We start from the raw sequence: 17,201 nt of genomic DNA, 5'->3' as shown, positions 1-17,201 counted from the left end.
GTCATTTGGAGCATGCGCACTGGGCTTTTTCGCCGTGGGCGCATGCGCAGTTAAATCGGCGCAGGAACGCGCCTGATTTAAATTGTACACTCCCCCTAGCCGCGGAATTTGCATTCCGCCGGGGGGAGTTAGGATCCGACGGTGCAATTTGCGAGGCAAGTGCTTTATGAATCATGCACTAGCCTCGCTAAATTGCACCGGCGGATCGTAAAACAGGTAGATCTGGCGGATCTAAAGATCCGCTGATCTACATGAATCTGGCCCAGTGTTTTTATTTTTTAGGGCGGCGGGGGCATATTTTTTTATAAATATATATAATAAAATGTGCATGCGCAAGTCGCACTTTTCCTCCAGAATGGTCCAGCAATCTCCTGTGACATATCCCAGAAGACTGCAGGAAGGGAGTGGACTTTGGTTCAGATCACCTAGACGATACGAGTGAAAGTGTGAGCGAGTACCTGTCAAAACTAGGTACCCCCCCCCAAAAAAATGACATGCCAAGTGGAGCTACCTCTTTTTAGTGGTAATTATAATTGAAGTATGACCAAAGCTATTTTGACTGTACTTCTATGGATCAGAGGAGTACAGTTCGTTCTGCACTTCTGTGACCTGCTTTTAAAGTCTGCTGTCGGCTTCCTGTTTTAGCTATGGGACAGGAAGTGAAGGGAAATCTCCCTAATGGAACACAGATAGCAAAAAAACTGACAGGGGTTATAACCCTCCCTTACTCTATTCACAAGAGTAAGACAGATTGTGCAGTTTACGCTCTACAGTTTTGAACCTGACCTATTTTTTTACAGCTGGTGACCTGGACTCCCTTCAGTGTCTGATCTTTGTCCTGTCTTATTAAATGCTGTTGGTAATGTTCTGTCCCCTTCTATTTTCAGATTCTCTGTGTTATGTAACCAGCTGGCTTGAGCAAACAGCCAATGACCTGTACTCCAAGGATTCTGATGGAGCTTCTTCTGGATCCTCCTGTTCTGTCTCTGTGTTAAATCATGCCTACCTGAAGCTTCTCACGTGGGATCATGAACAGAGACCTTTCCCAGAGGTACAAATAACTTGCCAATGTTTGCAGACAGATTGCATACTATTTGGGGAAGAGGAGTCAAGGATTTTAAGGATTTCTATATAACGCGGTGACATGGTACACTATACTACCAAAAGTATTGGGACACCTGCCTTTACACACACATGAACTTTAATGGCATCCCAGTCTTAGGCTGCATTCACACCTCGGCGTACAAAATCGCTGCGTTTTGTCCCGCGAATTGCGGTGACAAATAGCGGCGTTTTGTACCGCGATTTGCGGCGACAAAACGCCGCGATTGTGAATGCAGCCTTCACCCCCTCTATGGAGATGGTTCACATCTCCTATGCCGAACGCCGAAAGACGCCTGAAAAAAAGGTCCGGGACTTTTTTTCAGGTGGCAGGCGTACAGCGTTCAGCGTGGAGATGTGAAACATCTCCATAGAGGTGCATGTTAAATCATCCCTCTGGCGTCTCGGGGCTGCAGCGGCGTCGCACTACAGGCGTATATACGCCTAGGTGTGAACGGGGGCTTAGGCTGCATTCACACCTAGGCGTTTTGTCGCCTGAAGCGCGACGCTCAAAGACGCTAGAGGGGAAAAATAACATTATTCTCTATGGAGATGGTTCACATCTCCACGCCGAACGCCTGTAGCTCAAACAAGTTCCGGACCCTTTTTTGTCGCGCGTATTGGGCGGTTTGGGCGTATTTGAGCGTTTCCATTTGCCATAGAAAGTAATGGAAACGCTTGATTCAAGCGACTTGCGCGACAACAAGCGTTTGCTACGGGCGTTTTGTCGCTTTAATCAATAGAACTTTTCACCCAGGCAGAAGATTAAAAAAATCTACCAACATAGCAACAAGTGATGAAAAGATGATAATTTTTCCTATTGGCTAAAATAAAAAACGTCGAAGTACAAAAACGTCAGACAACGCTGTATGCAAACGCGCAAATAAGCATGAAACGCCGGAAAAAAACGACCGACACTCAGGTGTGAATGCAGCCTTAGTCTGTAGGGTTCAATATTGAGTTGGCCCACCCTTTGCAGCTATAACAGCTTCATCTCTTGTGGACAGCCTTCCCAGAAGAGTTGAAGCTGCAAAGGGTGGGCCAACCCAATATTGAACCCTACGACCTAAGATGCCATTAAAATTCATGTGCGTGTAAAGGCAGGGGTCCCAATACTTTTGGTGATATAGTGTATTTTTAATGGACGTTGCAACCTTCACTGCTAATATTTACCCAGGGATCCTTAACCCTTTGCCATTGCTTCTCACCAGCCCTTTAAACGGATCTGATCCTAACGCCTGGAGGTGGAGTTCCCAAATGTGATCACTGTGATTGGCTGTCACAGTAGCCGCATGACTGCCTCTGGAGTTAAGGCCCATCCGCTGACGGGAACATACAAAGGGTGCTATTGCTAACCTCCTTCTGGAAAAGCTGATTGCATGGCTGTGATGTTGACCTCTTGTTTTCAGTACTTTTGGGGTCTATGCACACTGGCTTAAAGAAAACACCAGTTACCTCGTTTTTTTGTCCCGCGTTTGGCGGCTTCTAGCAGCATTTGGGAGCGTTCCCTTTTTATAAGAGTGTTTATACATCCAAACTTTAGGGGAAAAAAAAGCTGAGCATCGGCATTTAGGGGTGTTAATGTTGTGTTTTTTTTTTTTAATCATGCTGCTAAGGACTACAGCGAGAGGGGCAGAGATTTCCCTCTGACATCAGCCAGGAGGGCATGTGACTGCTGTGCTATCTGCTCAGCCCCTCCCGCTGTAGTCCTTAGATCGTGGGAGGAGTGGTGGGAGGTCATGTGACAGCAGAATGGCGCTCCTCATGTTTAAAAAAAAACAAAAAAAAAAAACATTGACACTATGGGGGTTATTTACAAAAGGCAAATCCACTTTGCACTTTCAGTGCACTTGGAAGTGCAGTCGCTGTAAATCTGAAGGGTAGATCTGAAATGAGGGGAAGCTCTGCTGATTTTATCATCAATCATGTGCAAGCTCAAATGCTGTTTTTTTTTTTTTTTCCTTGCATGTCCCCTTTGGATCTACAGCAACTGCACTTCCAAGTGCACTTGTAGTGCAGAGTGGATTTTCCTTTAGTAAATAACCCCCTATGTATTATTCCTTGTTATAACAGGGGCTGGCAGTAATGGTACTCAGATGAAATAGCGGCAGGAGGAGAGGGCAGGGTTGGAGATCACTCGCACACTAGGAAATGATAGGCATGGAGGAAGGACACATCGGGATGATGGAGGCACGTAAACTGACCACTGTATCACAGATCATCAGCTATGATTACCGTGGTCAGTTCACATAGGGGACATGGGAACAAGCCGAATCAACCAGGTATTGTACAGCATAGAAAAGGAGGAATTGTACAGCACAAGCACTATGCTGTTTTACATGCTTTTAAGGAACAGGATCCTCTTCTTTTTTTTTTTTTTTTTTGGCTTACAACCTCTTTAAAAAATGCCTCTAGACTACCTAATATGCATGGTGGACGCATAGGGTAACATTAGCTGCTTCCAGTGGCATAAAAAATTAAAGGGCCAGATTCAGATACAATGGCGTATCTTTAGTTGGGCGAAGCGTATCCTATTTACGCTACTTCGCCGCAACTTAGACAGGCAAGTGCAGTATTCACAAAGCACTTGCTCCGTAAGTTGCGGCGGCGTATCGTAAATGGGTCGGCGTAAGCCCGCGTAATTCAAAGTAGGCTGGTAGGGGGCGTGTTGTATGGAAATGAATCGTGACCCCACGTAAATGACGCGCCTAACGAACGGCGCATGCTCAGTATCACGTTGAATTTTCTCCGTAAAATACGCCGGCTCAATGGTTAGTCGACGTGAACGTAACCTACGCCCATCCCCATTCACGTACGACTTGCGCAAACGACGTAAAATACAACACTGTTCCGACGTTTCCAACGTCCATACCTTAACATGACTTACCCTGGAGATACGCCGTCGTAAGTTGTTTCTGAATCCGGGCCAAAAATGCTAAACGTGTTTTTTTTTTTTTTTTAAGCCAGTGTTAATGGACTCATATAGGTAGATTCAGGTAGAGTTAGGCCGGCTTATCAGTAGATAAGCCGGCCTAACTCAGAATCTACACCGCTGTATGTTTAAGCGTATGCTCAGAGATACGCTTAAACATATTTAAGATAGGACGGCATGCGCCCGTCCTATATTAGATTGCAATTTTTCGGATGGCCGCTAGGTGGTGCTTCCATTGCGGCCGGCGTAGATTATGTAAATTAGTTTGTACGCCGATTCACGAACGTACGCCCGGCCGCCGCGGTCGAATTACGTCGTTTCCGTAAGGCCTTTACAGGCCTAAAGTTATTCCACCTATTAGGTGGAATAACAATGTTAAAGAATGGCACCGTTCCCGCCGCGAGGTTCGAAATTTTAACGTCGTTTGCGTAAGTTGTCCGCGAATTGGGATTTACGTTGTTTACGTCCACGTCGAAATCAATAGGCCCGTGCGGCGTACGTAACCGCAATGCACACTGGGAAATGTAGTCGCCCGGCGCATGCGCAGTGACAAAAAAACGTGAGGTCAAGCCTCATTGCCATTAAACACGCCCCCCCCCCCAACCCATTTGAATTAGGCGCCCTTTCGCCCGCCCGCTTTAGGCTACGCCGCCGTATATTAGCAGGCAAGTACATTGAGAATCATGTACTTGCCTAGCTAACTTATGGCGGCGTAGCCTAAACAGGCTAAGCTACACCGCCGCAAGTTTGCACCCATGTACCTGAATCTACCTATTAGAGTTCTAAAAATAGTAGGCTATATTCACATGAGCGATGGGGTGCAGATGGGTTGCTGCGTTCAGAGGCGGCTAAATGCCACCAGTGGACACAGCAACACTCTGGAGGATCTATTTGCTCAGATGAGCCATACATGTGAACAGCGGCAGCACTGGCCAATAATTTGTAAATCTAACCTCTGCTGCAGGTCGCAAACAGTATGTTCAGACCAATGAGGTACAAATTACTTACCAATGTTTGCAGAATCAAACGTGTTCAGAATCTGCTGATTTTGCCAAGCAGGCACCCTCTACTTCAATTTTTCGCATGCCCTGCAGGCATTTTATACACACTGCCCACTAGCAATTCATTTTTAGCAATTTAAATTTTTAGCTCCGCTTTAAAGTGGCCCTGTCATTCGTATCACCATGTAAATGAAACCCATTCTGTAAAAGAACTAGACATATGCCCCTATGTCTGACACAGATCAGAGAAAAAAGAAAGGAGGGCGCACTGATCTAGTGTATTACCGTATAAAAGGGTTTTATTACATATATTAAAACACAGATCAGCCCATGCTACAGCTTTTCACATTGTGATTCACTACAATCACCAGTGGAGAGGAGATTGAGGAAATGCTACCTCCTGCCTGCAGCAGACTGAAGACATCCTATCCGCCTAGGCAAATTCTTTTCACTGTAGCTCAAGGATTGATTTTGAATGTTATTAGGTACAGATTTTGTGGGCGACTATACTCCTATGTCGGGAATAAGTTCATATAATTTGTAAAAATGCTGAAAGGTCCACTTTAAACTAAAGTAAGATCTTATTTCTTGATGATGATGTTTCTGGAAGGCCCTAGTTACTTTCTTTAATGTTTGGAGTTTCCTCCCCATAGACTGTTGTGATGGACCAGATCCGATTTCAGGAGATGAAGCTGGAATTGTTGCAGCTCACCTTGCTGGGGACTTTGCTGCTTATAACACAGAACTCTGCTGGTCCAATCGTCTCGGCCCTTCCAGGTTTTACAGAGCAGATGAAGAGCCTTATTGGGCTTTTGCTAGAGGGAGTGGGAACTCCGTAAGTACACTTATCCAAATTATTTAGTAAAATCCCAATAAATTGATGACATGAGCATTGCAGAGGCATTCCTATGGCAGGTAACAGGGGCGGCCCGTCCTTTAAGGGTGCACAGGCTCCGCCCCACTAGCCTTGCAGGAGGCCGGGCGCATGAATTACAGCAGCGTGTTTATTTTTTATTACCTGATTAGAGCCAGAGGGGCAGATCTACAGTGAGAGTACGCCAGCGTACTTTCAAATTACCCGCGTCGTATCTTTAGTTTGAATCCTCAAACCAAGATACGACGGCATCTGGGTTAGATCCGACAGGCGTACGGCTTCATACGCCTTCAGATCTTAGATGCAATACTTTGGCGTCCGCTGGGTGGAGTTTGCGTCGTTTTCCGCGTCGAGTATGCAAATTAGCTATTTCTGACGATCCACGAACGTACGAGCGGCCGTCGCATTTCTTTTTCCGGCGTATATTTAAAGCTGCTTTTTCGTCACGTATAGTTAGACTTGCCATGTTAAGTATGGCCGTCGTTCCCGCTTTTAATTTTAATTTTTTTTTTTTTGCCTAAGTCGTCCGTGAATCGGGATGGACGTAATTCACGTCTAAGTTAAAAAAAATGACGTCCTTGCGACGTCATTTAGCGCAATGCACGGCAGGAAATTTAGGGACGGCGCATGCGCAGTTAATTCGGCGCGGGGACGCGCTTCATTTAAATGAATCACGCCCCCTAATCGCCATTTTGAATTCCGCGCCGTTACGCCGCTTGAGATACACTACGCCGCCGTAATTTACGGCGCAAAATCTTCCTGGATTCGAAATAAAGCCAGGTAAGGTACGGCGGCATAGCGTATCTCATATACGATGCGCCGGGGCAGATCTTTGTGAATCTGCCCCAGAGGCTCTGATAGGCTTCAAAAAGAGTGGGCTCTGGAGACAGAGCATTGCGTCCGGAGCCCACCCAGGTGTGTTGCAATAGTGAATGAATATTCACTGTTGTAACACGGATCCTCCTTCCGGCCAGGGGAAGCGGGTCTGAAATCCATCACCTGATTGGCTGAAGGACAGGCGATCCTATTGGATGCCTAGGAGGAGGGAAGGAGACGCACGACGGAAGTGAGGGGGAGAAGACACAGGAGTCTGACGCCTGCCAATGCTGGATGCCCACCGCTACCCGATGCCTGCCACCTAGATGGGGTCCGAGGACCGACAGCGAGCAGATAACCGCGTAATATAAGGATGAAACTAAACAATCAATTTAATTAAGACCAGATCAGGCAGGCCCTTGCATGACATAGGTGATTGTAGATCAAAAAGATATTGTATAGTGCATAGCCAGCTTCCTCATTTGTGTGAAAGGTCTATTACAGTGCTTCTCAGCGCCCCCTAAAGGGGATGGCGTTTCTGGAGGTGGTCGGGGGAACTGTGGAGGGCTGGAGGCTCTGCAGCAGGCTTAAAGTGCTATTAAAGGCAGATTTTTTTTTTAAAATAACAAACATGTCATACTTACCTGCTCTGTGCAGTGGGTTTGCACAGAGCAGCCCCAATCCTCCTCCCTTTTTTTGGGTCCACCACCAGCTCTATGGCCCCTCACTCCTGCCGAGTGCCCCATAACAAGCAGCTTGGTATGGGGGCATCCGAGCAGGATCGCTCCCAAACCACTGCTCTGTGTGTCCATTTACACGCACGGCTCGGCCCTGCCCTCTTCTCATTGGCTGTGATTGACCGTAGCGGGAGCCAATGGCTGTCTCAGCCAGTGAAGAGTGAGAAACCCAGGAGAGCTGCTGCTCTTGTGCACTTTGCTGGATCAGGAGGGGGCTCAGGTAAGTATTAAGGGGAGCTGGGGGGGGGGGGCTTTTTATACATAGAGGGCTAGATTCAGAAAGCACGCCGTAAGTTTGTGCGGGCGTAGCGTATCTTAGTGAGGCTGGGGCTGGATTCACAAAGAACCTGCGCCCTAAGTTACGGCGGTGTAGCGTACATCTGTCGGCGTAAGCGCGCCAAATTCAAATTGAGAAGAGGTGGGCGTGTTTTATGCAAATAAAACATGACCCCACATAAATGACGTCTCTAACGAACGGCGCATGCGCCGTCCGTGAACGTATCCCAGTGAGCATGCTCCTAATCACGTCGCAAATAGTCAATGCTTTCGACGTGAACGTAATTTACACAAAGCCCTATTCGCGAACGACTTACGCAAACGACGCAAAATTCGACGCTGTCCCGACGTCCATACTTAACATTGGCTATGCCTCATATAGCAGGAGTAACGTTACGCCGGAAAAAGCCTTGCGCAAACGACGTAAAAAAATCCGCCGGGTGCACGTACGTTTCTGAATTGGCGTATCCAGCTCATTTGCATATTCTATGCTGAAATCGACGAAGCGCCACCTAGCGGCCAGCGTAAATATGCAACTAAGATACGACGGCGCAAGAGACTTACGCCAGTCGGATCTTAGCCTAATTTTGGCGTATCTTGCTTTCTGAATACAGAAAGAAGATACACCTTTGAATTTACGCGGCATATCAATAGATACGTAAATTCTTGCTGACTCTAGCCCAGAATGTATGAAGGTAAAAAACCTTGAGCCTCTATAGCCACTTTAAGAGCACTGTGAGAGGGCTGGGTGGCACTGTGAAGGCTGATGGTTCTTGGGGAGCCTGGGGGCACTGGGAGAGATCGTTGGGGGCACTATAGGAGCTGGGAGGCACTGTGAAAGGTTAAATCAATGTATACACTGACCATTACTTTTTCATTCAACATGCTGCTTGATTGATCCCCACATTCACATATGCGATGAGGATGTCGGGATCTCCCCGGGCATTGGCTGCAAGCTCTGATAGAATGTTAGTTTTCCAGCAGGACTTCTGTTGAATAGACAGGGGTACACAAGTATCTAAATGTTGTCTAGTTTCCGCTTAACTAGCTGAATTTTCATACACATATACTCAGCTTTAGGGATCTGCAGCTGGCTGGAGGCCTAGGCCATGGGGGACTGGGCCAAGTCTAGTGAGTCCAGGATGTCCAGTAATATGGTAATTCTTAACAAGTATATTTTCTTCTCTGTCCAGAGGTGTAAGTACAGACGACGTTCTCGCCACAGTCAGTGAGAAGATCTGTGTGGAAGTGGCCAGATGCCTGAGTCAGCATGGATCCACTACCTTCTCTCCAGAGAGAGAGGAATCTCTTAAAGGACAGATTCGGACTGCCGCATCTCCATCCAATAAGATCTATCAATTAATAGGTAATTTGTTTGGTTTTACAATCATCAGAATAAATACACGATCTCTTTTGTTAGATTGTTATAGAACTGACAGAATGCTTTGCATGTCCTGGCGCGCTTACTATGGCATAGGAAATAATCATTTTAAAAAGGAATCTGTTCAGTATGTGTACAATACTTGCAAAGCTTCTGTGCAAACTTGGAAGGTCTATGCAGAAAACATTGTAAATTATTATTCACTATAATCTAGCACAGTGGTCTCCAAACTGCGGCCCTCAGCTTGTTTTTGTCTGGCCCTTGGGGCACTGTTCCATCCACTGATACCAACAATGGGGCATAATTACCCCCACCCCCTCTCCACTGACAGTCTGACACCATTGATTGGGCACGATTCCCCCCCCCCCCCCACTGACATAATCGATGGGGCACAATCCCCCCCCCCCCCCCCCACTGACACCATCGTTGGGGAATTGTTTGTTTTTCCCCCCACTGACTTCAGGACATTTTCTACTCCCATTGGCCAAAGTTCAGCCCTCCTAAAGTCTGAAGGACAGTAAACTGGCCCTTTGTTTAGAAAGTTTGGAGACCCCTGATCTAGCACGCATAGCCATATGGTAAGGGGGGGGGGGAGAGGAAGGGGGGGGAGAGGAAGGGGGGAAGAGGAGGGGGAAGGAAAGAGGAAGGGGAGGGGGAGGGGTAGGGCTAGGAAGGGGAAGGAGGAGGGTGGGGAGCAGAGAGAGGGGAAGGAGAGTGATGGGGGGGAAGAGGAAGGGGGGGGAAGAAAAGAAGGGGAGGGGGGGGGGGAAGGAAAGAGGAGGGGAAGGGGGGGGAGGAAAGAGGAGGGGAAGAGGGGGGGAGGAAAGAGGAGGGGAAGGGGGGGGGGGAAGGAAAGAGGGGGGGAAGGGGGGGGGGGGGAAGAGGAGGGGAAGGGGGGGGGGAAGGAAAGAGGAGGGGAAGGGGGGGGGGAGGAAAGAGGAGGGGAAGGGGGGGGGAAGGAAAGAGGAGGGGAAGGGGGGGGGGAAGGAAAGAGGAGGGGAAGGGGGGGGGAAGGAAGGGGATGGAGGGCTGAGGAAGGGAAGAGGAAGGGAAGGGGTAGGGCTAGGAAGGGGAAGGAGGAGGGTGGGGATCAAAGGGAGGGGAAGGAGAGTGATGGGAAGGAGGGGGAAGAGGGAGGGGGAAGAGGGAGGGGGAAGAGGGAGGGGGAAGGGGGAAGAGGGAGGGGGAAGGGAGAGGAAGAAAAGAAGGGGAGGAAGGGGGGTAGGGGAGAGTAGAAAAGGATGCCCAAGGCCATGAATGAATGAACTAAACAAAACGTGAGCATAATTACCCCCACCCCCTCTCCACTGACAGTCTGACACCATTGATTGGGCACGATTCCCCCCCCCCCCCCCCACTGACATAATCGATGGGGAATTGTTTGTTTTTCCCCCACTGACTTCAGGACATTTTCTACTCCCATTGGCCAAAGTTCGGCCCTCCTAAAGTCTGAAGGACAGTAAACTGGCCCTTTGTTTAGAAAGTTTGGAGACCCCTGATCTAGCACGCATAGCCATATGGTAAGGGGAGGGGGAAGAGGAAGGGGGGGGGGGGGAAGAGGAAGAGGGGGGGGGAAGAGGAAGGGGGGGGAAGGGGGGGAGGAGGAGGGGGGGGGGGAGGGAGGGGGGGGGGAGAGGAAGGGGGGGGGGAAGAGGAAGGGGGGGGGGGGGGAGGAAGGGGAAGGGAGAGGAAGGGGGGGGGGGAGGGGGGGGAAGGGGGGGAAGGGGGGGGGGGGGGAAAGGGGGAAGGAAAGAGGAAGGGAAGGGGGAGGGGTAGGGCTAGGAAGGGGAAGGAGGAGGGTGGGGAGCAGAGAGAGGGGAAGGAGAGTGATGGGGGGGAAGAGGAAGGGGGGGAAGAAAAGAAGGGGAGGGGGGGGGAAGGAAAGAGGAGGGGAGGGGGGGGAAGGAAAGAGGAGGGAAGGGGGGGGAGGAAAGAGGAGGGAAGGGGGGGGAGGAAAGAGGAGGGAAGGGGGGGGGGGGAAGAGGAGGGGGAGGGGGGGGGGGAAGAGGAGGGGGGGGGGGGGGGGAAGGAAAGAGGAAGGAAGGGGATGGAGGGCTGAGGAAGGGAAGGGAAGGGGTAGGGCTAGGAAGGGGAAGGAGGAGGGTGGGGAGCAAAGGGAGGGGAAGAGGGAGGGGGAAGAGGGAGGGGGAAGGGGGAAGAGGGAGGGGGAAGAGGGAGGGGGAAGGGAGAGGAAGAAAAGAAGGAGAGGGAGGGGGGTAGGGGAGAGTAGAAAAGGATGCCCAAGGCCATGAATGAATGAACTAAACAAAACGTGAGCAAAAATTGTTACTATGGTATATAAATCAGCGTTTCAGATGTGTTTGGCATCTTGTGACCTACGAGTCCCCTCCTCCTCCTCCTCTTATTATATCATTATTTCTTTCAGAATCGAGGATTGAGTCATTTTTGTTGAGCTACCTATCCACCGCTAACCAGAGATCCAGCCCTGCCCTGCCTGGTGGCCTCGGCCCCATACAGAAAGAACTAGAAGAACTGGCTGTGAAATTTGCGCGCCTTGTCAACTATAACAAAATGGTGTTCAGTCCTTACTATGACTCAATCCTGACCAAAGTCCTGAACAAACAAGACGCACAGCCTTAATATATCGACCGTGAAGAAGACGTACCTTCTGCTTTTACATTAAATAGCTTTCAGACGCAACGTTCTATACCGACCGACAGCAAACGCATTAATCTTTCAGACAGGATATTAGGAATGCCAAATAATTCCTGTCTACAGGAAATTTCACTACTGTAAAAAGTCACAAGAGATGACCTTCCCAACTGAGGAATTAAATTGGCCAAATCTGGAAAAGCATAAGTTCCATAGTGGGAATTTGAGATTCTGACTGATGCTTATAAAGACAGAGATGCCACCGTTCTCAGGAAGACTATGTATTGCCACTAGTGATGAGCTAAGATCTAGGCTGAATCTCTGGAAAACTGTCATATGATAGCAGGCTGCTCCAATCATCTGGGACTGGTGAATTGCCCACCCTGCAACCGCACATAACCCGGGGCCATGACCACATTTACAGGGTGGGCCATTTATATGGATACACCTTAATAAGATGGGAATGGTTGGTAATATTAACTTCCTGTTTGTGGCACATTAGTATATGTGAGGGGGGGAAACTTTTCAAGATGGGTGGTGACCATGGCGGCCAAACTTATTGGGAATTTCACAAGAAAAACAATGGTGTGCTTGGTTTTAACGTAACTTTATTCTTTCATGAGTTATTTACAAGTTTCTGACCACTTATAAAATGTGTTCAATGTGCTCTCCAGTGACATGCGGCGAGTGCTACGCTGTGGGCTCTTGCTGAATGAAGCTAGGACAGCCACTGATGTTTCTTCATTAGACCCCTTTCACACTGGATACGCCTATAGTGGAGCGTTAAAATCGCGGTAAAACACTGATATTTTACCGTGATTTTAAGGCTCCGCTATAGGCGTATCCAGTGTGAAAGGGGCCTAATGAAGAAACACCAGTGGCTGTCCTAGCTTCATTCAGCAAGAGTCCACAGCGTAGCACTCGCCGCATGTCACTGGAGAGCACATTGAACACATTTTATAAGTGGTCAGAAACTTGTAAATAACTCATGAAAGAATAAAGTTACGTTAAAACCAAGCACACCATTGTTTTTCTTGTGAAATTCCCAATAAGTTTGATGTGTCACATGACCCTCTTCCTATTGAAAAAACAATGGTTGGATTCAAATTGGCCGACTTCAAAATGGCCGCCATGGTCACCACCCATCTTGAAAAGTTTCCCCCCTCACATATACTAATGTGCCACAAACAGGAAGTTAATATCACCAACCACTCCCATTTTATTAAGGTGTATCCATATAAATGGCCCACCCTGTACAATGACCTAGACAGCAGCCTGCTATCATGTGAAAGTTTCCTGTGAGTTTGGCCTTTGACCCTTAACTCATCACTAATTGCCACTACACATCATAGATTTATTTTCATCGCTAACTTGTCTCTTGAAACAGGTGCAGTTCAGGTGTTCATGCTTCACTTTGGCATTATAACTTCGGCGCAGTCACAAAACTTGTGATTTGGCTGTAAACATGAACATGTAGATCAGGGGATGAATGTTTATATCCTTATTGGGCAACAAGAAAGCCTTGTTTAAAGAGGAAGTAACCCCCCCCCCCCGAAAAAACGGGGGGGGGGGGGGAACCCTGCAAGAGAAAGGCACAATGAGCTAGCATGCTTAGCATACTAGCTCATTATGTGGCACTTACCTGAAATCAAAGTGCTCCTCGTTCCCCTCCACCGCTGCCACCATGTCCCCTTGGAGCTTCTTCCGAGTATCGCCGCTCCGGCACTGTGACTGGCCGAAACGGCGATGACGTCACTACCGCGCATGCGCGTGGGACCGGCGTGATCCCGCACATGCGCGCGGGCCCAGAATAATCCCGGCATGATCCCATTCATAAAGCCGGGACGCTCAGTGCGCCTGCGCCGTTGTCTACATAGACTTCGGTGCAGTGTTTTCTGCAAATATGTCCTTAACCGTGCCTTTAGTAAATAGACCTCCATGCTTCTATCCCTGAAGGAAGCCCAAAACCTATTGTTAAGGTAGCCCTTCACAGCTCAATATTCTAGCCGTGGGAGCCCTTGACATCCCCCCCCCCCCGAGTTAACAAAAATGTATTTAAAAATCCATGGAGTTGGGTGAAAAACTGTAACTGCCTCCTACTAGATGAAGTCGCTATTCAGGTATTACACAACACAATAGCTGGCAGTGCAGATATCTCTATCCACACTGTTCAGCATGAATAGAGGAACCTATTTTTTTTTTTTCTCGTTCAGCCCGCAGGCTGAAAGAGAGAAATCTTCAGTGTTTATTTAGAAAAAATTTGCATAGCCTTTCACCCAGTAAATGTGCATGTACATGTTATGTGTGAATGGGGCAAAAAGAAGTGATGTTAGGCTATATCCTATGCTTTTTTTTATTTTAAATTGTTGCTTTTAATTGGAAAATACTGCATTTGGCCACTATCAGGAAAATGAGAATTTCCTATAATATTTAGCTCCATCTAGTGGACAAATTTGGTATTTTCGGTTTTAAAAATTACTGATTTTACAGTCAAAAAGCACAGGATATACTGTAGTCTTGTTTTTTGTTTTTTTTCTCCATCGCCACGAAATGAATGTACATTTACTTTCACTGCAAGAATGGTCATGCAAGTGTGTATAGCAAGCCTCACACTAGTGTTTTGGTTAGAGAGTAGCAGTTCTGGGAATAAGATTACTTTTGTGTTTAGGCCATCGCTAAAGTCTTATGACATAGAGCAGGGATATGCAATTAGCAGACCTCCAGCTGTTGCAAAACTACAAGTCCCATCATGCTTCTGAGTGTCATGCTTGTGGCTTGTCAGTCTTGCTATGCCTCATGGGACTTGTAGTTCTGAAACTGCTGGCGTTCCGCTAATTGCATATCCCTAACAGAGGAACTGTCGGTTTCAGTATAGATATATGGCAGTGATGTGTCTTATTGCCCCTGTTTCAATAGGCATCTTAGCTGTAAGGGAAAATATATATATATATATATATATATATATATATATATATATATATTATATATATATATATATATATATTAGGGCTGTTCCTAATCAAAAATTTTCTGTTCGATTAATCGTTTTTTTTTTTTTAATCGATTAATTTCGATTAATTATAACGTACATACAGATCCAACTACTTTTAGCTGATCTCCTTGCAGGCTGATTCCCAGTGCAGCTCCCAACCACTGGAAAAATGGATAGCAGGATACAAAAACACACAAAGGCAGCACTCGATGGGAATAGCATTAAAACTTTTATAGTCTTCAAGTAGGTAACCAAATAAATATTGCACTGGAGATAAAATCGATGTAGCTACATAAACTGTAAAAATGGTGCGAGTAATACCAAATGGTACTAAAAGCAGTCATAAAAACATGTAGCTAAGTATGATAATGGTATAAAAATGTGTACAACGATACCACTGCTGAATCCAGATGAGGAGAGGTTAACATGAGTCCGTCGGCATGTAGATGTCCCATGAAGGGAAACTATCACAACTCCCAGTGGATGGTTGTAGAATCCCAAGTTGATAGAGGGAAGTGTAACAGCCCTTGCGTGTGGCAGATAGTGAGGTCCCGCCGGCATGCACATTTGAAGGCACAGCAAAGGAGCCCTTCAGATGGACACGGCAAACCCCGCCGGTGTCCGTGACGTTACGGGATCTCCAACGGAACTCCCTGAAGGCCCAGAAGCCGGCGGAGAGGTGAGTACCAATCAAAAGAATTTTAATCGATCAAAAAAATTAAAGATTAATCGATTAATTAAAAGTTCATTTGCACAGCCCTAATATATATATATATATATATATATATATATATATATATATATATATATATATATATATATATATATATATATATATAGAACCCTGTATAGGATATGAGACCATGCTGTAAGTCCTACTAATTTTCTCTATATCTATAGAGTAGTAGTTGCTAAACAGGAGTCACATAGCAATCCAGAGAATATCTATAAAACAGAAGTCCTCGTTTATTCTTCTGTAAAATATATAAAACAAATATGATAAAGAATGTATCCCATATATGAATACTAATAAGGACGTCCTAATTTTTTTTTTTTTTAGACTAGATCTGTAGTAAAAATGTTTTGTGGCATTTACCGGATTTTCAATTCATGTTGGATGTAAAGCACCTACATACCATTACATACTTTTATAGACGTAGAAAAGCTTTCTTTCAGCAGGGAGTGACCTTGCCATCATTCTGCTGTTGGCAGAGGTCCTTGTGTTTCCTCCTATCCACTGAGCATGTGCAGCAGCACCATGGAGTAGAAAGTATATTCGAATACTCTAACATAACTTCAAATCTTTACATAAAAGTTAAACATGCCTTTTTAATAAAGCAAAGGTCATTCTTCCAGTGCTAGCTTATACAGGAAATGTTAACGTTTATTTAAAACTAATTTTATATTTGTGTTTAAAAAAAAAAAAAAAACTATTTGAGGCAGTATTAAATTTAAAGAAGAGACCCTGGAGGCCTGTGAGAATATAGTTTGTTTTTGTATTGTTGCTATAAAGTTTTTAAATGGAAGTTGCAATTGAAAAAATAAAAATTCAGCTCTGTAGGATCTTGGAAACTGACATGTGGTGGGTACGGCTGTTACTGGGCTGATGGAGTCAGGGGGGCCCAAGCATGACTGCTCCGTCCTCTTATCTGTGCTCACACTACATTCCATCCAGAATAAAGCACCTTTTCTCCTATCTGTATACTGTTTGAGCCTCCAGTACTTTTTTTTTTTTAGAAAACAAAAAAAAATTATATATATTTATATATATATATATATATATTACACACACTGGTCATAACAGATACACTGTGGGTTTGAGTGTAAAATTTGGTGCAGATGTGCATGGTAGCCAATCGGCTTCTAACGTCAGCATGTTCAGTTAAGCTTTGACAATACCAAAAAATTGGAGGCGGATTGGTTTCTATGCAGAGCTGCACCACGTTTTGCACCAGTTTTTACATATGTGCCAATTGGATGCAGTTTTCACTGCAATCAATCTGCATGACATGCGAGTGTTACTGTCTCTCAATGGAGCTGGTTCACACATGTCCGGGACGGGATTCCAAAAGGGTCCTGTGCGTTTTTGGGTCTGGTTCACGTGCGAATTCTAGCAAAATTCAGACCTAAATCACACCAGAACCGGTGAACAGAAACGCGTCGGACCCCAGGCTGGAAACCGCTTCCGCACATACAGTATGTGAACACGGCCTAAGTAAATCATCCACAGCGTGTCCCGGGTCTCTGGCTGTCCTGATGGCAATAACACCAGAACTATGCAGGCTCTGTCTGGCACAAGATCTCTGTGCCCAATCCTGCATTAGGCCAATCCAGTGGGATCCAGTACGTTTTGGAGGGTATGCATACCTGGCTGCATGACTAGGTGATTGCAATTCCAAAATGAACATTTCTACCATCTAAATCCACCTGGGAAACAGTGTTGGCTGGCAGCTGAACAGTTAACACCATTACGTTTTG

The 17,201-nt window shown here is 46.5% G+C and overlaps 1 protein-coding gene across 2 annotated transcripts in view; it reads left to right on the top strand.

The window, feature by feature from the left end:
- Positions 1-11,793, top strand: part of TCP11L1 (t-complex 11 like 1) — a 56,422-nt gene extending 44,629 nt beyond the window's left edge. For both annotated transcript variants that reach the window (XM_040328297.1, XM_040328298.1), the window contains exons 7-10: positions 888-1,051; positions 5,688-5,869; positions 8,931-9,103; positions 11,505-11,793. In XM_040328297.1, coding sequence (XP_040184231.1) covers positions 888-1,051; positions 5,688-5,869; positions 8,931-9,103; positions 11,505-11,719 — 734 coding nt within the window. In that variant the 3' untranslated portion in view covers positions 11,720-11,793. The remainder of the gene's footprint in view (positions 1-887; positions 1,052-5,687; positions 5,870-8,930; positions 9,104-11,504) is intronic.
- The last annotated feature ends 5,408 nt before the right edge of the window (positions 11,794-17,201 follow it).

The sequence above is a fragment of the Rana temporaria genome, chromosome 11, assembly GCF_905171775.1.
Source record: "Rana temporaria chromosome 11, aRanTem1.1, whole genome shotgun sequence".
Classification (NCBI taxonomy): Eukaryota; Metazoa; Chordata; class Amphibia; order Anura; family Ranidae; genus Rana; species Rana temporaria.
The sequence above is the reverse complement of the archived record's forward strand: the minus strand, read 5'-3'. Positions and strand labels throughout refer to the sequence as shown.